The 21705-nt window shown below is 52.6% G+C and overlaps 1 protein-coding gene and 1 non-coding gene across 5 annotated transcripts; one reads left to right on the top strand and one right to left on the bottom strand.

Annotated features, from left to right (window-relative positions):
* The first annotated feature begins 35 nt into the window (after positions 1–35).
* Positions 36–21465, top strand: Med16 (mediator complex subunit 16). Of its 4 annotated transcripts, none has more exons than XM_020175108.2 (15): positions 36–2405; positions 4019–4184; positions 4772–4879; positions 5183–5352; positions 8924–9355; positions 10047–10152; positions 12115–12270; positions 13235–13446; positions 14189–14395; positions 15508–15718; positions 17167–17300; positions 18193–18385; positions 18847–19063; positions 20350–20433; positions 20883–21465. In XM_020175108.2, exons 1-15 carry the CDS (start codon positions 2205–2207, stop codon positions 21007–21009), a joined length of 2724 nt encoding a protein of 907 aa, XP_020030697.1. In that variant the 5' UTR covers positions 36–2204; the 3' UTR covers positions 21010–21465. The 4 variants fall into 4 exon arrangements, with proteins under 4 accessions (XP_020030697.1, XP_073910580.1, XP_020030698.1 ...); XM_074054480.1 differs by lacking the exon at positions 36–2405 and adding an exon at positions 2560–2641; XM_074054479.1 differs by lacking the exons at positions 20350–20433; positions 20883–21465 and adding an exon at positions 19660–19877.
* LOC141416989 (U6 spliceosomal RNA) lies at positions 1918–2024 on the bottom strand. Its single transcript, XR_012441624.1, has one exon. It is a non-coding gene; the product is annotated as a U6 spliceosomal RNA (small nuclear RNA).
* Positions 21466–21705: the final 240 nt, after the last annotated feature.

Here is a 21705-nt window from a genome sequence, read left to right as displayed (position 1 = left end):
ATGCTGCGCCACTCTGGCATGTTGTCCTGCTGGCCCAGGTTCAAATGTGTGACTCACTTTTATGCTTTGTGACCATCTTGGGGTAACAAAGAGCCATGCACAGGATGGCCCAAAGCCATAGGAACTCATCCTCTCATCTGGAGCCCAGGCATGAAGGCCATGCTCCCTCCCACGCTCCGTGAAGGCCTTTCCTGCCTCTGCCAGCGTTGGGAGCTCCAGTTGTTCCTGGACCATGTCACCCTAGTCTCTTGACTCTATCATCACACAACCATCTCCCAGTGTATCTTCATGTTGTCTCTTCTGTGTATATGTCTCAGTGTCAAATATTCCCTTTTAAAAAGGACATGAGTCCTATTGGATTGTAGCTAGCCACCCTAACTGCCACCTTTTAACTTGATCACCTCTGTAGAAACTGAAAAGGTCACACTGAGAAATGGGGATAGGGCTTCAGTGTATCTCTTTTGGGGGGACCCAATTCAGCCCATAACATCATTTAACTTCTGTGCCTCAGTTTCCCTATGTGAGTTCAGGAGGTGGGAATAAATGACCCACTGGTTGTGGGTGCCTGTAATCCCAGCTACTCTAGAGGTATTGATAGGAAACCCACTCAGGAGACTATTAGAAAATCAAGCTGGGTGCTGATGACCCATATCTGTAATCCTAGCTACTTGGGAGACTGAGATTGGGAGGTTTGAGGACACAAAAGTTTGGGGGACCTTATCTCAAACTCATAGCTGGGCGTGGTACTTCACGCCTATCATTCTAGTTACTGCAGGAAGCTTAAAACAGAATCATGGTCCAGGCCTGGTTGGGCAAAAAGTGAGACCCTACCTTCAAAATAACCACAGCAAAAAGGACTGGAGATGTGGCTCAAGTGGCACAGCCAAGCATAAAGTCTGAGTTCAAACCTTAGGGCCACCAAAAAAAAAGAAAAAAAATCTCATGTTAGCACAAACTGCTACAACTGTTGAATAAGTAGTCAACAGCATGGATGCTTCCTTAGTAGGTGAAGCCCACACTTTTTTTCAATTCCCTCCATTAACACCTGCCCAACATCCCTCATGCCATGTCCACTCCTGTGCATGTCCACTCTGCTCAGATGCCCCCAGTTTCTGATGCTGCTGAATGACCTCTGTTGTGGTCTGCCTGGTGTTCTGCTAAGGATTGGATTTGGGGTTGCAAGACCAGAAGTCTCATCCCGTTTAGGCCAACTGCTATCAATGCCACCATCACGCTGCTTGCCCTGCTTCTCTGCTCCTTTGCTGCTGTTCTCCCCAGGTAGCAGTAGGGTGTGTTTCCAAACATCTCTCGATGTTTGACTGGAAAGTATCTCCTCCCATCTGTACAACTCATTTAACCACTCATGACTCCAGAATAATTTGCTTTCTACTTCGGTTTATAATCCAATTTTCTGGCTCAAATTGGCCCAGCTCTGGCCCCTCTAGGCTTTGAAGAAACCAGAGACAGGTTTATATTTATTTTTATTTACTGGTACTGGATTTGAACTCAGGGCTTCACGCTTACTAGGCGCTCTTATCACTTGAGTCCTAGTCCTAGCCCAAGAAACTGGTTTATTTTTGGGCACGTCCATGGTCCCTTGTGCTCCGGAAGTATAAGATGCTCCCAGCCACCCACCTTATAATCAGTCATTTCTCCTTCCACTGGGACCTTGTGTTAGAAGCTAAATTCTGGATTCGCTACACAGAAGGCAGAGATCAGTAGGACAGCGGTTCAAAACCAGCCCAGGCAAATACTTAGCGAATTTAGCAAGACTCTAGGTGGCTCAAGGTGAAGGCCCTGAGTTCAAGCCCCAGTATACAGAAGGAAAAAAAAAAAGTTTAAAAACTGATGTTGAGTAGAGAAAGTTCGTGTGGTTGTTTTTCTGAGCCAATTTCCTTCCCTTGAACATTAGGAAACGAAAATATGGAACGCTTCACGAATTTGCGTGTCATCCTTGCGCAGGGGCCATGCTAATCTTCTCTGTATCGTTCCAATTTTAGTATATGTGCTGCCGAAGCGAGCACAGGTGGAAGCTTGAGCCATTGGGTACTTATAGTCCTAGGAACAAATTTCTTTTCACTAAGGGTGACTTTTCTTAAACGTTTAGTAACACCTTTTTAAACATTAGTGCCATATGTCATGTAACCAATATAGTTATTAACCAGAGCTCACAAACTTTCTTTTTATTGATTATAGCTACAGTGATGGTTGATGGAAATTTGTCTATGCAAATAAGCTCGGAGGCGGGGCGGAGCCGGAGCCGCTGCGGTCCCAGAAGTCTCTGCGAAACGGCCAGCGCGCCCAGGAAACTCGTTCGTCCCGAGAAGATGGCGGCGCCGGATCCGGGGCGTTACGGCGAGTGTGGGCCGCGGCCGCCTGCTCGACTGAGTTCACGGGCCGGCCAGGTGAGTGCGGAGCTGCGACAATCCCGGCGGGGTCGACAGGCCTCCGGACGGCGTCCACGGCCTCGGGGAGCGTCTCGGAACGTGGAAGATCTAGAGACCGGGTGGGCCTAGGGGCGGGACCTGTGGGGTCAGAGGGAGGGCTTGGAAGCAAAGGTTGCTGGGAACGCGGCCCCGCGAGCTAGGGGCGGGGCCTAGGTCCGGAATGCGGAGTGAAGCCTGAGGCTGGCGGGAGTAGGGTAAGTCAGGGGCGGGGCCTGAGGATCGTGGTCTGTCTTGGGCGGAACCTATAGAACTAAGGAAGTTGGGGCCAGGACTACAGGGCTTGGGGCCCTGGCCTAGAGGTTGTATGGGGTCTCTGGGGTGCAGCCTGACAGTTTAGGGCAGGGCCAGCGCTCGTAACTTGCTGCGGGGTCCGGAAAGCAAAAGGTGTGGGGGCTGGACTGACTGAAAGACCCTTAAAGGGACTTGTGGGTGCAGCTTGGTGGCCCGGAGCAGGACTTGAAAAAACAGGAGCCAGGGGGTAATGATTTGAGAAATGGGGCTGAAGGTGATTCCGTCCTCTTTGGGCTTTGTAATGGTGAAAGGCCCACGCCACATCTGTCTCTGGAGCCTCACCACAATCTTGACCACCGGAGGCACCACCCTCGTGTTGTATATCTACATCTCTTTCTTCAGAATAGACCAGGAGCCCCTCATCCTTGCTCACCTGGTCCAGCAGTCACTTCCACATGCCCCTGGCTGTCCCTAGCCAGCCTAGTCAGAGGGGACTGTTGAAACCTAAATAAGTCACAGTGCTCCTGGCTCCCTTTCCTCACTTTCCGCCCTCACTCTGCTTCAGCCCCTGGGCCTTTGCACTGGCTGTCCCCTCAGCCTCAACACTCTTCCTCCAGATGTCTGCAGGCTTCATCAGCCTCCCCATGAAGCCATACTGGCTCTCCATTTTTTTTTTTTTTTTTTTTTTTGGTGGCACTAGAGTTTGAACTCAGGGCCTCACACCTGCTAGGCAGGCACTCTTCACCGTCTGAGCCTCTCCATCCATCCTGACTCTCATTAAAACTGAAGCCCAGGCCAGATTCTGGTGGCTCACACCTGTAATCCTAGCCACTCAGGAGGCAGAGACCAGGAGGATAGTGGTTTGAAGCCAGTCCAGGCAAATAGTCTGTGAGACCCTATCTCAAAAAAAGCCCATTACCAAAAAGGGCTGGTGGAGTGGCTCAAGGTGTAGGCCCTGAGTTCAAGCCCCAGTACCACAAAAAAAAAACTGCAGCCGAAACCTGGGTCTAGTGATGCATATCTATAATCCCCAACTACTTGGGAGGCGGAATCAGGAGGATTTCAGTTTGAGGCTGGACCAGGCAAAGTTCGTCTCTGTCTACAAAACAAGCCAAGTAGGGTGACATGCAAGACCCTGTCTGAAATACAAACTAAAAGCAAAAGGACAGGGGTTGTGGTTCAAAGGCCTATAGTTCAATCCCCAGTACCATCAAAAAAACAAAAAAAAAATACTCAGAACTGTAGACTTCCCACCTCCACATGTGGAAACATCCCCAACAGTGCTTGGCCTGCTGCAGACTCAGTTGACATTGATGATGAGCCACACTTCCATCCCACAGGAACCAGGGACCGTCCTCAGCGCGGTGGGCATGATGGACCTGGCCTATGTATGTGAATGGGAGAAATGGCCAAAGATCACCTACTGCCCATCGGTGCCCCTGGCCTGTGCCTGGTCCTGCCGCAACCTCATTGCCTTTACTACAGATCTCCGCAACGATGACCAGGGTGTGTCCCCTAACCCCCGTTGGTGCTGGGCATGCCACCCAATCTGGGACTGTCAGACCTGACTGGGAGCCCTAAAGCTGCCTGCCCTGCCCCACCTCCAGGGTGCAAGGGCCAGTCCCTCCCTCCCTGGTTTCAGGTGATTCAGGGATCAGACCCACGCAGGTGGACGGGGCTTGAGTGAGGTTAGTAAAGGCGTGTGGATGTGCATGCCCCAGATTTTCAGAGTGAGTGTGTGGTGATTTAGCTTTCCTGAAAGCCTCTGAGGCATGTGGTGGCCATGCAGGCTCTTCATTGTCCTGGTAATGTGTGCTTGTTAGAGAGAATTAGAGAAGTACAGAATTAGAAAGTCAGAGAAGGGCCACCGTGACCTAGAGCAGACTGACGCCCACTGTGAGCTTGTCGGGGTCACTTCTAGTCCAACTTCTGTGTCTTTCTTTAAACTGTATGCGGTCACAGTCACACTGGCAGCACACTTCACATGGTTGACAGCAGCCCCATGACCTTATCAGGGTCATTGGGCTCTGCAGACTGTGTCACTGTCTGGAGGCCGTGTGCCAGGCCTTGCTGACCATGCCTGTCCCCATCAGACCTGACTCGAATGATCCACATCCTGGACACAGAGCACCCCTGGGATGTGCACTCCATCAACTCGGAGCACAGCGAGGCCATCACCTGCCTCGAGTGGGATCAGTCAGGTGAGGGGCTGGGTCCCACTGGCTTGGGAAGTGGTGGTGCTCGTCTTTGACTCTCAATCTCAAAGCAGCATGCATTACCTTTCCTGTTAGTTCCAAGTCCAGATCTGGGATGAGAGCCTTGACCTGTGCCTCACGTCATAACTATTCTGTGTGTTCAGGGTCATTTTCTGGTGTGCCTTCTGACCCACAACTGCTCAACCTATGACCTCTCCCCTGGGCCAGCCCCTCTCAGATTTTTGACATTCTGTGGGCAGCTGCCCCTGGCCATTGCTAGAGAGCTTATGACCCTGCTTGGTCCCACAGGCTCCCGGCTCCTGTCAGCTGATGCTGATGGGCAGATCAAGTGCTGGAGCATGGCAGACCATCTGGCCAACAGCTGGGAGAGCTCAGTGGGCAGCTTGGTAGAGGGGGACCCCATTGTGGCCCTGTCCTGGCTACACAATGGTGTGAAGCTGGCACTGCATGTGGAAAAGGTGAGTGTCCCACCTGAGTAAACAGGCAAAGTGGATGGAATTTTGTCATCTGCACACCCATCTGGCAGTCTCTCTCTTCCTCTCCACCATCAGCATCCTCTGGTTTTTTTGAGCCCTAGGCCCAAGCTCACACCTGTAACCCAGCTGCCAGTCAGCACCTGTGTTTTCAGTGGGTTACCTGTTAACTGATGAATGCAGTCCTCATGAGCCATACATTTAACTGGTGGTCTTTGACCTCAGTGAGGCACCCATTTAACTGATGGTCACCATCCTCAAGGAATCATCAGTTTAACTGCTATTTGGCTGCTGTCCTCAGGGAACCTCCTGTGTTAAAAACAGCAGCTATCTTTAACAAGCAGCTTTTAAACTGGCAGCTTCTGTCCTAAGAACCCAGCCCACACTTCGACTCAATAATATCTCAGAATTCCTCTCTGTATTCCATGACTCAGCCATTTAGGAGTGGGGGCTACCAGGGTCAGGTGATGCCTGAGCTCAGACCCCAAGACGTCAGGCATCTGATGTCAGTTTCCTCAGTGATGGGTTATGTGGGGAGGATGAGAGAAGGCATGGCTGAATCAGACTCTGAGACTGCCCCAAGCCCTGGGCTCATCTGCCTCCCTGTGCACCCTGCTATGTGGTGGGAATTTTCTCTGCTTCTCACTCCCCCCAGCCTGTGTTTCTGGGGCAGCTTTGTGAGCATGTGGCCACAGTGGACCTTTAAAGGACATTCCCCCCTGCAGCCTTCTTTTTTATTCGTGTGTGTGGTGCTGGGGATGAACCTTGTGCATGTTGGTCAAGTCCTCACCACTGAGCTCTCCCCAGCCTTGTCTTGCTTTGATAATGGTTTTATTGAGATTCATTCACGTATCATAAAACTTACCTAAAGTATACTGTCCAGTGGTTTTTAGCACACTCACAGATATCTATTTAGTTCCAGAATGCTCCATCACTCCAAAAGGAAACCCCATCCCCATAAGCAGTCACACCATCCCCTCACCAGCTCCTGGCACCCACGAGTCCACTTCCTGTCTCTATATTCACTTGTTCTGGATGTTTCTTATTACATGCTGTGGGGCCTTTTGTGTCTGATTTTCTCATTGAGCACTGTGCCTTCAAGGTTCCTCCATGTTGTAATGTGTTCCAGAGCCTCTCTCCTTTTACTGTTCAAACGTGCTTAGTTTTTAAGTTATAAAAGGCAAATGTTCTCATTTAACTCAGTTGCACACAGAACCTTTAAACCAGACAGAAGTGTGTAGTGTGGACCTCAGATGCCTGCCTGGCTTTGTCCCCTTGGTAGCCACTCTTACCACTTCCTTTGCCACCTGACCTTTGGTATGTTTTTTTTTTTTTTTTTTTTGTGGTACTGGGTTTGACCTCAGAGCCTCATGCTTGCTGGGCAGGCACTCTTACCACTTGAGCCATTCCACCAGCCCTGTTTTATGTTGAGTATTTTCAAGATAGGGTCTCAAGAACTATTTGCCCAGGCTGACTTTGAACCATGATCTTCCTGATCTTTGCCTTCATAGTAGCTAGGATTATAGGTGTGAGCCACTGGCGCCAGGCTTGAGCTGGATTTTGTTCCTAGGCTCCTTGGTAACATGGGGGAGGCCAGATGCTCCAGCTGCCCCAGTGCTTCCCTTCAAGTCTGTCCTTAAGCCTCTATCTAGTCCAGTCAGGCCCCCTGATCCACCTGGAGTGGCTACTCTGGCGTGCTCAGGAACATGGCCCCACCATCTAGGCCAAGTCTTCAGCTGACCCAGCTGCCAATGCTGTGGTCGGGCCTGGCAGGGCCAGCCTTCCAGCCTCAGGCCATCCTGACTCACACACACTCAAGCAGCCTCCAGGGCCACTGGGCCCAGATCTCCTGCCTGCCAGGAAAGAGCCCCATTCCAGCAGCCACATAGGCAGTGCCTGGGGTCAGAAGTCAGGGAGTCACACAAGTGGACAAGTAGGGATGTTTGCTAGCACGCCTGTGTAAGTGTGCCACGTGGCTAGCTGTCCTCTTGGAATTCTTGTATAGTACCCAATTATAATAAACAAGGAGGCCAGAGAGACATGTGCCATAACATTGTCCCTGAGCAGAGCTGGGGCCGCTGAGAGCCCTCTGAGAACCTGCCTACCCCTAAGCGTCCTCAGCAGCCACAGGTGTCCAGGCCCTTCCCCTTCAGCCCATTCCTCTGCTGGCTTCTGGAGAATTCCATGCTGCTGGTGTTCCAACAATGCTGCCACCATCTTTTTTGTGTGGTCATTTAATCAGTTCTAGTTTTTCCCAAAATTGCAGTAGGGCCATCCAGATGCCTGAGTGTCCCCACCTCCACTGCTAGGGTCATCTGGGCTGTGAATCAGCTCAGCCACAGGCCCTGCCCTCCATGAAGTCTGGTCACGGAGTTCTGTGGCAGGCCTGGTACACTCCACGTTGTCCCAGCAGTTAGGGAGACGTATGCACCCGTTCTGTTCCCACATGGCTCCATGTTCCCTAAACAGTACAGGGAAGCCCATAGCATTGGGACCAGGGAGAAGTCAGACACAGAGGGCACAGGTTGGGCTGGGGTATGGCTCAGGTAGTAGAGCACTTGCCTTGGGTTCATCCCCAGCACCACAAAATAGAAAAAAAGAGGGTCATGTATCATACCTTCATGTGACATTGCAGAAAAAAGCAAGACTAGGGTCAGATGTGAGGTCCATGGCTAGCAGAGACTGAGCCCAGAGTAGATCGACCTATTAGATCACTAGGGCCCCCAAAGGCAATAATGATCTGTCTTCATTGTCTCGGTTTCTATGACAGCATGTTTAAGATTTATGGAACCATGATCCTTAAAAAAGATGAATTTTGGAGTCAGGCGTTGTGGTGCCTATTTGTGATCCCTGCACTCAAGAGGCAGAGTCAGGAGGATGGTGAGTTAGGCCAGCCTGGGATACATGGCAAGACCCTATCTCAAACACAAAACCAAAAAAGGTGGATTTGGTGTATAAATTACACCTTAATAAACCCAGTTTGAGGACTAGAAGTGTGGCTTGAACGGTAGTGGGCCTGCTTTGAAGCACAAAGCCCTGAGTTCAAACTCCAGACCCACCAAAAAAATAAATAAACCCAATTTGAAAACACAGACAGTGACCAGGGGCATAGCTGGTGCTCCTGCAACACTCCAGGTTTCTGCTAAGTGCAACTCTGGGGCCAGACAGCCCTCACTTGTCCTTGGAAATGACATTTAGTGGCCCTCAGCCATACCTGTTTGTGTACCTACTATGTACTTCCCAGCTGCCTCCACACCATGAAGGAAAACTGAAACTACCAAGTTTCTGGTTTTTACAGAAAAAGCTGTGAGCTTCTGCTGTTTAATCCTTACCATGGTCCTGTGAGGCAGAAATGTCTATCCTTGCACTTACAGAAGAGGAGACTGCTGGTCAGAGAAGCCCACATCACAGTGTTCCAGTGATGAGGTGTCTGAGCTCAGGTCCACGCTCTCACTATTTCTGTCCCCATTGTTCCTCTGGGCAATGGATGCAGCTCTGGGTTATAGAAACAGACCCCAAAAGGCTGAGCTGGCCTCTCACTCCCTTCTTTCTGCAGTCAGGTGCCTCCAGCTTCGGGGAGAAGTTCTCCCGAGTCAAGTTCTCGCCATCACTCACACTGTTTGGTGGCAAGCCAATGGAGGGCTGGATTGCGGTTACAGTCAGTGGCCTGGTCACCGTGTCCCTCCTCAAGCCCAGTGGGCAGGTGCTGACATCAACTGAGAGCCTGTGCCGGCTGCGTGGGCGTGTAGCCCTGGCTGACATTGCATTCACGGGTGGCGGTAACATCGTGGTGGCCACCGCAGATGGCAGCAGCATGTCACCTGTGCAGTTCTACAAGGTGTGCGTGAGTGTGGTCAGTGAGAAGTGCAGGATTGACACAGAGATCCTGCCTTCACTCTTCATGCGCTGCACCACCGACCTCAACCGCAAGGACAAGTTCCCCGCCATCACCCACCTCAAGTTCCTGGCCCGTGACATGTCAGAGCAGGTGAGCTGCTGAAACCAGTGCAAGCCTTGTATCTCTTCTTCTGGTATCTAAAGCTTCACACAGTTCCCCCTGGACTACAGTTCAGGTGGGCCAGTGTAGCTCCCTCCCCACAGCTCCAGGGAGGATCTGTGTTCCCCCTGTCCAGGCTTCTAGAGGCCCAGCATCCCTCAGCTCAAGGCCCCTTCGTCCTTCCTCAGAGTAGTAGCACAGCGTCTCCCAATCTGTCTGCCTCTGACCCTTTTGTCTGCCTCTCATGAGGACCCTGTGCTGACTCTGGGCCCAGATGATCCAGAATAATTCCTAGTTCAGGGTCCTTAGCTTGATTCCATTCACTGAGTCCCTTCTGCCCTGGGAGGTGACACATCCACAGGGACCAGGATCAGAACAGGCTGTGTTTGCGGCTGTTCACCACCCTCCAGGTCACCTGGGTTTCACGTGCATTCAGGAGTCGTGTATGTTTCCCACCCCAGCCTCACCCCAGCTTTCTCACTAGGCAAGGGTTGTCCAGGCTGATGTCAGCCATCCTGTGCAGCCCGTCACTGGAGGGTGCCATGAGTGCACTGCATGGACCTGACTGGAATCTGTGGTGGGTGGGCCTGTGAAGTGGGGTCTTGCGGCTGTACTGAGATAGGCCGGTGTGAGAGCTTGGAGCTGGGGTGTGAGTCTTCATCCTCACCAAGCTGCCCCTCAGGTACTCCTGTGTGCATCCAGCCAGACAAGCAGCATTGTGGAGTGCTGGTCCTTGCGGAAGGAGGGACTCCCAGTGAACAACATTTTCCACCAGATCTCTCCTGTGGGTGAGTCTTCCTTCAGCTGCAGGAGCTCTGCCCACCCTCTGGGGGGGTGCTAAGGGGTTTTTGGTGCTGGAGAGAACCCAGAGCCTTGTGCATGCTAGGCAGGCACTCTCCACTAGCCACCCCCAGCCCTGGGCACCTGTTTTTTTTAACTTATGTGTATTTATTTGTTCTTTGTACTCCAAGGAGACTCTTACCATCCTGGCCTACTGGGAGAGGGAGAAACAGAGGCTCAGAGAGGCTGTGTTTCTCACCCCAGTCACCCATCAGGCAAGGAGTAGGCCTCTGGTCAGTGGAGTAGCTAGTGCAAAGGTCCTGGGGTAGGAGACCAGTGGGCAGAAGCAGGCTGAGCAAGTGGTGAGCTAGTGACAGAGTAGGTTGGCAGTGTGCACAGGCACATAGCCACAGGGAGGCACTTGTTCCTAAAAGCCATGGACTCTTCTAGATACCCTGTTTTGAGAGGAACCCAAGGCTCAGAGGGATTCACTGACTTTCCCAAAGACTCCTCCACCCCTCCCCCATCTCTCCAGCAGCACCTTACCCGTAGCCTTCTGAGGACTCCCAGGCCAACAACTCCCTCCCCAGCCCCAACCCTAACCCTTAGAGCCACTGGCTTGCAAGCCAGGCTCACTGAGGCTGGGGACTGCTCCCACCCACCACTTCACTGCCAGCAGAGATGTTCTGTGGCAGATGGAAGCTGGCACGCCTTCTGCCGATTAGCGCTAATGGAACCTGGAGTGGCCAGGCATTCAGGAGCTGAATCGGAAGCCACTAATGAAGCCATGTCAAGAGGCCCCTTATGGCTCCGCGGCCTGCAGGGTGGTTACATAAACTGCCCATTGAGGCCAGTGAAGTGATTCAGTGTGAAATGGGTCACAGCTGCCCTCCTGCCGACTGTGAGTCACCAGCACATGTATACTCACTGATGCCATCCCATGGCTGCACTGGGGTTTCATCTGTCCTTCATTCCCCAGCAGCTGCACAGAGCCTGTGCAGTGGAGCTACTGACTCCCTGCTTCTGGACTGGCCTGGGACAGGTGCATGGGGTTCAAACCCAGCTCTCCTAACACAGCAGGTAGGCCCTACCCTCAAAGCCTAACGCTCATTGACCTACAAATTGCTGTGGTAAATGTCTGGACACTGGCTTTGTATGGCCTTGTCAGCACCACCACTCGCTACTATTGTCTATTTTTGTTTTCCATGAGAAACTAATGTCCATAGGGCAGGCAACCCATCTGCTCTGTCTGGCCATCACAGCCACTCTGGCTGTCAAGTTTTTTGTTTGTTTTTTTCTGATGCCGGGGTAAACCCAGGGTCTCCATGTGCCAGGCATGCATTCACCACTGAGCTGCACACAAGCCCTGTGTATAGAGTCTAGATGGCCCCTCAAGGTGTAACCCTGTCTCTGCCAGACCCCTGTTTTTTTTGTGTCCCAGCTACATCACTTTGGCGACCTTTGACCTCTTTGGGCAAGTGCATGTTCCTTCCTCTTGTGGACCATATCACAATGAGGGTGGGGGCATCCACAGCCAGGTCACAGACCTGTATAGACTCTTTGGTAGGTGGGGTTTCCACCCAGGACTTCTAGATGGCAAAAAAAAAAAAAAAAAATCTGACTGAAGCTGGCCAAGGGCAAGCAGGGATTCCAGTTTCATGGCTTTAAGGTATGGGGGTAGCCTGCTGTTGTTAAGCATTGGCTCCATGGAGGGAATAGGTTAGTGTCCACCACCAGCTCTCACCCTCCTGGTTTGCAAAAAATTCCAGACTGAATGTCATTGGCTTTCCTGGGTCCTGGGCTCACCTGATCCCATTGGCTGTGGAGCTAGAGTGCTGTGATTAGCCAGGCCACGGTCCTCTTCCTGGGTCAAGGAAGGGAAGATGGGGCACTGGGCCCAGCCAGATGAACACCTTTCAGTCTGACCCTCTTCCCATTTCCCCTGTGTTTCCTACATGACAATGTGCTAGTTGGTGACAAACAGCCCATGATCCTCAAATGGCGGATACTGTCAGCCACCAACGATCTGGACCGTGTGTCAGCTGTGGCGCTGCCCAAGCTGCCTATCTCACTCACCAACACCGATCTCAAGGTGGCCAGTGACACCCAGTTCTACCCTGGCCTCGGTACGTTGTCTCAGGAACTGCCAGTGTGGCCCTCTGTGGTATGAGCCAAGAGGTGGGCTCTAAGGACCAAAGGAAGTCGGTGCCTGTAAGGAGGCAACCCCACTTTCAGGATCTGAGGAACCCAGGGGCCTGTGAGGCTGCTGACAAAAAAATCACACTCCTTAATATATAAAAAGCTGTTATAGATCAACAAGGAGGAGGTCAGAAATGTGGGGCAAAATCTTTTTCCAGAGAGGCTACCAATACTAAGCCCATGTGCTCAGCTGTAAGGCAGGGATGTGTCTTACACAGTTCAGACCATCTCTTCCCCAGTGCTCCCATTTGCTAGAAAACATTTCTCAGTGTTCACCCAAGGCTAGGGCCTTTATTTGGAGCCCACAGAGGGAAAGGTAGGTATGGTGTCTGCCTTGAAAACCCTTTATTTCATTGTTCAACCTCATTTCCAAGTACCCTTGTTATTCTGTTCTGTCATGAGCCTATTCGCCTTAAGTGAAAAGCATGGCTGTTAGCCAATTACTTGGTTTTTTGGGACAACTGGAAGTGTTGGTGGCAGCTAGTAGTCGCCCCTGACCCTACCATCACCCATAGATGACTCGTTTTGGGGCTCCAGGAGTCCCTGGCCCTTAAGCTACTCAGCCTCTCTTGATCTCTTTGATCCCCCTCCTGCCATGAGACCCTTGTGTCTGACTCCTGGGAAGTATAGAGGCTCCCAAGTCCCCTCCACCAGGAATGCCTTTCCTCCGTCCCCTGTAGGTGCCCATCAGCTCATGTCAGTCCAGACTTACTGCTTGCAAGGGACCCTGGGGTGTAGTCCAAGGCCCCTTGATTCTCCTGGTCTTGTTAGTAAGGGAGTAGGGAGAGCAGGTGCTGGGACATCTCACACCTGTCCCAGTGGCTGCTCTTCCATAGTGCAGACGGGGATGTCCAGTCCTTCTCATACCCTAACCCCCATGGTATTCCCCAGGGTTGGCCCTGGCGTTCCATGATGGCAGTGTGCACATTGCGCACCGGCTGTCGCTGCAGACCATGGCAGTCTTCTATAGTTCCTCAGCCCCACGCTCTGCAGATGAGCCCGCTATCAAGCGCCCTCGGACCACAGGCCCTGCCATCCACTTTAAGGCCATGCAGCTGTCCTGGACTTCTCTGGCCCTCGTGGGCATTGACAACCACGGGAAGGTAAGTGCCATTCTCCATGACAGAGCTGGACTGTTGTGATTCCTGAGAGGAGCTGGGGCCAGTGGAAGGCAGGTGGTACGAGCACTTCCCTGCTCTATTGGTGATTCTAACTTCTGGCCCACAGCATGGTGGGAAAAGACCCTGGCCTGGCATGGAGCATCAAGGGCTGGGAGCCGAGGGTGGACATACCACATCATGGGAATTCTCAGCATCACTTGTGGCATCACATATGAGTCTGGCATACCACAGAAGAGAGGCCTGGGAATGCTTTGCCTGGATCCCAGAGAAATTAGTCCTTTAACTGCAGAAAGGGAGAGCAGCACACATGCATACATGTGCTCCTGCATTCCAGTGCTGCAGAAAACAGCCCCTTCCCATGGCTACACAGTCCTCAGCATGTTGGCCTGGCATAGCATCTCAATCTAGCATGTTTCCTGTCTGTGGTGGGTCCTTCTGCAGAGGACAATGCAGGTCTTTGCAGAGGCCCTGCAGCTTCAGATGGATTTGTGCCACCATGCCACATGTGCCTTCAAGCTGGTTTTGAATAGTGATCTGTGTGCATGGTTCCAGCAGCCATGTGCCCTGCTTTCCGTGGGCCATACTGCTGAGCTCTTCATGTACACCCAGCCCCAGCCGTGCCAGGCTTAGAGGGGACATGGCTACCAGAGCCACACAACTGTGGGGCCTGGAGGCCCAGTGTAGCTCCACCAAGCCTCTTCTCACTGCTCTGCCTCCCTTGCAGCTCAGCATGCTGCGGATCTCTCCCTCCCTGGGGCACCCGCTGGAGGCCAAGCTGGCACTGCAGCACCTGCTCTTCTTGCTCGAATACTGCATGGTGACTGGCTACGACTGGTGGGACATCCTGCTGCATGTGCAGCCTGGCATGGTGCAGAGCCTGGTGGAGAAACTGCATGAGGAGTACATGCGACAGAAGCCCGCCCTGCAGCAGGTGGGGCTTACCCAGCCGGGGGACGGCCTGGGCAGATGAGGCCAAGGGTTGGGAGGCAGGTTTCAAACCTGCTATAGAAGAGGCTGTTGTGAGAGGTGTCCTGGGACCTGGCATCTTGAAGTGCTTTTTCCCCATTTTTTGTTTGTTTCTGGTACTGGGGTCTGAACTTAGGGCCTACACCTTGAGCCACTCCATCAGCCCCTTTTTGTGATGGGTATTTATGAAATAGGGTCTCACAAACTATGTGTGGACTGGCTTTGAACCGTGATCCTTCTGATCTCTGCCTCCTGAGTAGCTATGATCACAGGTGTGTAATCACCAGCACCTGGCTTGCTTTTTCTCCTTTTCCTTCTTAGTTTTATTTGGAGTCAGGACATGAGGATCAAACCGAGGGCCTTGGACATGCTAGGCAAGCACTTTTTTTTCCCCCACTTCGGGACTGGGGTTTGAATGTTTTGCCTGGGCCCGCTTGAATAATGATCCTCCTACCTATGCCTCCTTCATAGCTGGGATGGCAGTCGTGTACCACCACACCTGGCTTGTTTGTTGAGATGGGATCTTGCTAACTTTTGGCCCAGACTAGCCTCAAACCACAGTCCTTCCAGTTTCTGCCTTTTACATAGCTGGGGTTACGGGCATGAGTCTCCAAGCCCGGTCCCTTAATTCTTAATCCTGAGTGTTTCCCGTGTGATAGTTAAACCCTGCAGAGAAGACTTGGCCCTCTGAGTTACCCATCCCAGCAGTGCTTCCAGCCCAGGGGTGTCTTTTCCAGTTGTTCCCACAGAATATACCCCACCCAAAACACGTGCCACATGGCTGGGCATACTCTTGGAGGCCTCAGCAGACAGGAAGAGTGGAGGATTTGCAGCCAAAGGAGGAGACTCACAGCTGTGATTGCTTACTTGTGACTCCTAGGGCACTGCTGCAGAGGCAGGTTCTCTGGCCATAAGGAAAGAGCCCCAGTGAAGTTAAGCAGCTGACACTAGCTTACCCAGCAAGAGTCCCATTTGAATGAATCCATCTGTCTCCTCACTCTAGTGAAGTCCTCTTCCCAGCCCTGGGCAAGGTGTCCCTGGCCTGTCTGGCCACCTACTCACACCGCCATCCCCCAGGTCCTCTCCACCCGCATCCTGGCCATGAAGGCCTCTCTGTGTAAGCTATCACCCTGCACGGTGACCCGCGTGTGCGACTACCACACGAAGCTCTTCCTTATGGCCATCAGCTCCACACTCAAGTCCCTGCTGCGTCCCCACTTCCTCAACACTCCTGACAAGAGTCCTGGCGACCGGCTGGCCGAGATCTGTGCCAAGATCACAGATGTAGGTGGGTGACACCCAGTGAGTCCCAGCTCCTTTCGTTTCATCTGTGAAGGGGTCCAGGTTTATGGTGGAAAATTTGCATCAAACCCTGCCCAGGAAAATTCTTCTTTTTTTTTTTTCTTTTTCTTTTGTTTTTGGCAACACTTTTTTTTTTTTTTTTAACTCAGGGCTTCACATTTGCCAGACAAGCACTATACCACTTGAGCTTCACTCATATCTATTTTTACTTTAGTTATTGTTCAGATAGGTCTCATGCTATTTGCCTGGGCTGGCCTCAAACCACGATCCTCCTACCTACATCTGCTATATAGCCAGGGTTATAGGTATGCACCACCATTTCCCACCCATCACCTTTTCCTTTTAAAAATTTGGATTTGTCATGCTGGGCACATGTGGTAGAACTTTATGTCTACCATATAAATGGCCCTGGGTTCCATTCCCAGCACCAAACACGAAAGATTCACATTTCTCCAGCTAGGAGTGTAGCTCAGTGGTAGAACATTTGCTGGCATGTACAAGGCCCTGGGTTCCATCCCCTACACTGCGAAAAGGAAAAATAAATTCAGGTTTCTCATCTTTGTGCCAAATCACTGTTTATATATGGGCTAGTGGCCTTGAGAGGAAGTTAGAACCACCTTGAAAAAGGATATGGGCCACTGTCTCCAGGCCTCTTCTTCCACATATAGACCACCATGCCCAACCTCTGCATCTGGGCTTTTAAAACATTTATTACTTTTTATTTATTTATTTATTTGTCAGTACTGGAGTTTGTATTCAGGGCCTCACACTTGGCTAGGCAGGTGCTCTACCTCTTGAGCCACTCCACCAGTCTTGTTTTCTGTTGGGTATTTTCAGTATAGGTTCTCCCAAACTATTATCCCTGGCTGGTTTCAAACCAAGATCCTCCTGGTCTCTGCCTCCTGAGTAGCTAGGATTACAGGCATGAGCCACCAGCACCTGGCTCCTGATTATTTTTGTAGGATCACTCTAAGTTCTACCTGAGAAGTATCTGTTGGTGTCTGATAGGTGCTGGGTGGCGGGGGTAGGAGTGCTTACAGCTGAATGAATTGGAGGCATTCCTCACTCATGGAGCTCACCCTCAAACTGGGTGAGCTCCATGAGTTCACGTGTTCCCCATAGAGGATGAGTCTACAACATGATGTCCCTGCAGAGGGACTCAGCTATGCAGAGGTCTGAAAGTCAATAGAAACTATAAGGAGGGCCCCAGGCTGGCAGGTGGTAGGCACTGGTCCTCTATGTAGAGCCCCGAGCAGCAATCCTGTCCTTGGCTTGTTTGTCCCTGGCCATTGGAGAGGTCCTCTCCCCACAGGGCCCAGTAAGGGGGAGCTCAATCCATGCAGGTTGAAGGACACAGGTGGGGTCAGCCACTATGCCCAGTGTTGTGCATGAAGTCCCAGGCCCTATGACCACAGTGCACTTGTCTCCTTGCAGACATTGACAAGGTCATGATCAACCTCAAGACAGAGGAGTTTGTCCTGGACATGAACACGCTCCAAGCGCTGCAACAGCTCCTACAGTGGGTGGGCGATTTTGTGCTCTACCTACTTGCCAGCCTGCCTAACCAGGTACGTAGGCCAGCCCCTGGCCTCTTCTGCCCTCTCCCTATCCCTGCTCCTGAAGGCCCTACCTTGTGTCCCACCCCTCAAGGCAATGACTCCTGTCTGCCCCTCAAAGCCCTGCTCTGGCCCTACCCCTCAATGTCTTACCTGGTGTCTTGACCCTCAAGACCCCACCTCCCTGGCCTGGAGTCCTTCTACAAGCTTCCACATCTGGTCCCATCCCCTCTGAGACCCATCTCCTGATCCTACCCCTACTTCTCCATCTTCTTCTCCTTTAGTCCCTTTTCTCCCTCATCTGTCCTCTCCTACAGCCCCTCTTCCTCACTTTCCTACCCCTAACCTTAGCCCTAACTACTGTGGGTGTTCCAGGTTGGAAGTCACAGCCCGGGCCTTGTTCCTCTCCATCCAGCTTCCCACTGAGGGACAGGGGACTCTGTCCCCCTTAGCCCCCACCCCACCCAGCCTGGGCACACATCCCTGACTGGCTTCAGTGTCCCTCTCCATCAGCATGGCTAGAGGCCTCTCAGCCCCTGTGGGACTCTAGGCTGCAGGGCCGCAGGTTAGGAGCCTTGCTCCCCCTCCTCAGGCACACTAGTCACAGGGATTTCCAGCCAACCCTGTTCCTTGGGATCTACCTCAGCCAGGTCCCGGGCACTGTGGGTCTGAGCTGGGTCATTCTCTGGTTGGGCGCCCGGGCTTCATCCAAGTGCTGAGCAGTGTCCTTGGCCTCTACCCACTCCATGCCAGGAACTCCCCATAGTGTCCCCAGACAGGGCCCAGGATTCTCAGACGAGGGGTAGTCCTGAGTCCCAGGAACCTGCCTCACAACCATCTGCCCCACAGCAGACCTGGGGGCCACACATGGCTGGTCCTCACACCAAGTACCTTTGCCTCTCAGGGCTCCCCATTGCGGCCGGGTCACAGCTTCCTGCGGGATGGCACCTCACTGGGCATGCTGCGGGAGCTGATGGTTGTCATCCGTATCTGGGGCCTACTGAAGCCCAGCTGCCTGCCGGTGTACACAGCCACCTCAGACACCCAGGACAGCATGTCCCTGCTCTTCCGCCTGCTCACCAAACTGTGGATCTGCTGTGAGACACCTCACCCTCTGTTCCCATCTCCCCACCAGAACACAAGCCCTGGCTGAGCCTCCCCACCAGAGTATAAGCACTGCAGGTAGAAACAGCTGTCTCCTTCCCACCATTTCCCAAACACCAGGCACAGGTGCAGGCACATTAGGGTGATCCTTGAATGTCAGTGTTGCAGACACCCATTCACCACCAGGTTATATGTGTCTGGGCAGCCAGGTTTTGTTTCTTGCATCCCTCTGTCCAGTCAGGGCACCTGGTATTCACCAAGTATTTCTTAACAGAGTGGCCAGCAGGTCCCTGTTTCACAAAGATGGTGGCTGAGGCCAGAGGAGAAGGACCTTCCCAGGGTCCTAAGCAGGGCAGAGTACAGCTGGGGTAAATGATGTCCTAGAAAGCCCCAGGTGGGTGGTATTCTGGGCAGGCTGTTGAGCATGGCGTTCTTGCGTGTTCCCGCTCTGTAGGCCGGGATGAGGGCCCAGCCAGTGAGCCTGATGAGGCTCTGGTGGATGAGTGCTGCCTGCTGCCCAGCCAGCTGCTCGTTCCCAGCCTGGACTGGCTGCCTGCCAGCGACGGCCTGGTCAGCCGCCTGCAACCCAAACAGCCACTGCGCCTATTCTTCGGCCGGGCACCCCCACTGCCTGGCAGCACCACCACCCTGCAGCTGGATGGTCTGGCCAGGTATGTGCTACCTCCGTCTGGCCTGTGCCAGGGGTTCCCTCTGGGAGTATCTCCCTGTCCACTCCTTCCCTCACATCTGCCTTGGGGAAGACTGTCCTCAGCCCTGCTTGAGGTCCTCCCCCAGGACACACACCCATAAACTGGCAGGCAGGAAATGTCTGTTTCCAGGCTTCAAGTGCCAGGGCTTTGAGGACCTTCCAGGGCCGGGTGTGTCTGTGGGCAAGTCGTATTTCAAAGATAACAGTTATGCGAGCCATGGAATTAAGACAAAAGAAAGGAAGGAAAACTCATACTTCCCTGAGCTTTGGTTTGTACGTACAATTATTGTTGCTTTACTTCTTTTTGTTTGTTTGTTTATTTGTTTTGCAGTACTAGGGATAAAACCCAAACCTCATACCACATAGTAATGAGCAAGCACTCACCACTGAGCTGCTGAGTTGCATCTCAGCCTTCCTTCTTTTTTTTTTGCAGTACTGAAGTTTGAACTTGGGCCTCACATCTCACATTTGCTAGGCAGGAACTCTGCCACTTGAGCCATACCTCCAGCTTTTTCTTTTACTTATTTTTCAAATAGGGTTTTGCTTTTTGCCCAGCAGGGTCTTGGGCCTCAATCCTCTTGCCTCTGCCTCATGTCCTGAGTTGCTGGAACCACAGGCCCACAGCCACCATGCCCAGGTATTGGTTGAGATGGGGGTCTCGCTCACTTTTTGCCAGGTCTGACCTCAAGCTGCAGCCCTCCTGATCACCACCCAAGTAGCTGGGATTATAGGTTTCACCAGGTCCTAGCCTCACCGCTTTTGTTTTTGTTTTTGTTTTTTTGGCAGTACTGGGGTTTGAACTCAGAGCCTACACCTTGAGCCACTCTACCAGTCCTTTTTTGTGACTTTTTTTTCCTTTTTGTTTTGTGATTGGTTTTGGTTTTTTTTTTTTTTTTTTTTTTTGAGATAGGGTCTCGTGAACTATTTGCCTGAGCTGGCTTCGAACCACAATCCTCCTGATCTCTGCCTCCTAAGTAGCTAGTATTATAGGCATGAGCCACTGGCACCTGGCTCACCTTTTTTGTCATAATAAAGGGGCCCCCCCTCCCATATCATAACCTTTTCACTCTGCATGGCCACCATCTGGATAGTCCCAGTGCGTTGCCCACTAGAGAAGTCACTTTCAGGGTCATTTGCCTCCTATGCTGACCCACAGTTCAGACGCCAGCCTTGGTCTTGTGCTGTCCAGCTGTAGTGGGACAGATGCCCACAACCCTACCCCCTCACAACCTCTCCTCTTGTCCCCAGGGCACCTGGCCAGCCTAAGATAGACCACCTGCGGAGGCTGCACCTGGGTGCCTATCCCACAGAGGAGTGCAAGGCCTGCACTAGGTGAGTGAACTATCTGCCTACCGCCTCTGGGCCTCCATTGCAGTCATCTCCCTCCTGGGTTGCTGAGATCTTAGGGCCAGAACTCTGGGAGGGCCTGCACATCCTGCCCTGCCCCTTGGAAGTTCCCAGAAACCCAATGTGGAAATTAATTCATGACCCAGCAACCTTTGGCCATGCCACCACAAAACAAGCCCAAACATTACATGACTCCCAGGGCTGCACTCTCAGAATGGCGGGGTGACCAAGTCAGAGATCACTGGGCCACCGCTTCTGCACAGGGAAAACTGCCATTCTGGAAAGGCAGTACCTATCTACTGACCTAGCAGGCCCAGTGTAGGGAACAGCATTACTAATGGGGAGCAGCATGTGCTAAACCCTGAGGTGGGTGGGGCAGGCTGGAGGGTCACTCCACACATAGTGCCTATCACCCTGGCTTCCATCCCCTCCAGGTGTGGCTGCGTCACCATGCTCAAGTCACCCAACAATACAACAGCTGTGAAACAGTGGGAACAGCGGTGGATAAAGAACTGCCTATGTGGGGGACTCTGGCGGAGGGTACCCCTCAGCTACTCGTGAGCCTGAAGTGCTGGCCATGCTGTGACTAGATTTACTGGGCTCCATGGCACCATCCCTTCATTCTGAAAACATTCCCACCCGTCCTCACGGCAGGGCATTCATGGCTAGTACCTCTGTCATTGGACAGGACAGGAGAGAACTCAACAAGGGTTCTGACTGGGGTCAGCTCAGCCCAGCAGTGCCACATCTTCCCTGGCTTAGGGTGCAGTCCACATGCCACCCCAGCACCCTGGGTTGCCAGGGCTTGTCCACAGTGCCCTGGCATGGAGGGCCTGGGTCAGCCGCAGGCAGCATCCTTTAAAAACGTCGCTGGAGCATCTGCAGGTGTCCAAGTGGAGTCTGTGTGATATTACTCAGGCTGCCTGCCTTGGTTTCCTGCCTGTAACCACGAAGGCAGTTATGAACCTGGGGAGCCGGGTGGAAGGGTGGGGCCAGTAAACAGGCCATGGCACTGTGCCCCATGGGTGTGGCTGTGTGCTGTATTTATGTCAGTCAACAATTATGGAGCTGCTGAGTGTATGCCAGGCGCAGGGTGCCTGCCATGAGTGAAGTCTCTGTCCCTCTGCTTATCTCTTCCCTCCTCTCTGCCTTGGCGTCTCTGTTGCTCCCTCCCTCACCCCACACAGCCAGTGGCCCTGGGCTTCTGGTGGCTCAGCTCAGCTCTGTGCCCTCAGGGGTTCCACTTTGCGCTGCTAA

Source organism: Castor canadensis, chromosome 14 (genome assembly GCF_047511655.1).
Source record: "Castor canadensis chromosome 14, mCasCan1.hap1v2, whole genome shotgun sequence".
NCBI classification, from domain to species: Eukaryota; Metazoa; Chordata; class Mammalia; order Rodentia; family Castoridae; genus Castor; species Castor canadensis.
This window is presented reverse-complemented; position numbering and strand designations above follow the sequence as displayed.

Excerpts from the sequence above, each read along its gene's own strand:
- Med16 (XM_020175108.2), top strand. The coding sequence starts at position 2,205 with ATGGTTGATGGAAATTTGTCTATGCAAATAAGCTCGGAGGCGGGGCGG. Across the intron at positions 5,353-8,923 it reads TGGCACTGCATGTGGAAAAG|TCAGGTGCCTCCAGCTTCGG; the intron begins GTGAGTGTCCCA and ends TTCTTTCTGCAG. Across the intron at positions 18,386-18,846 it reads CACCAAACTGTGGATCTGCT|GCCGGGATGAGGGCCCAGCC; the intron begins GTGAGACACCTC and ends CCCGCTCTGTAG.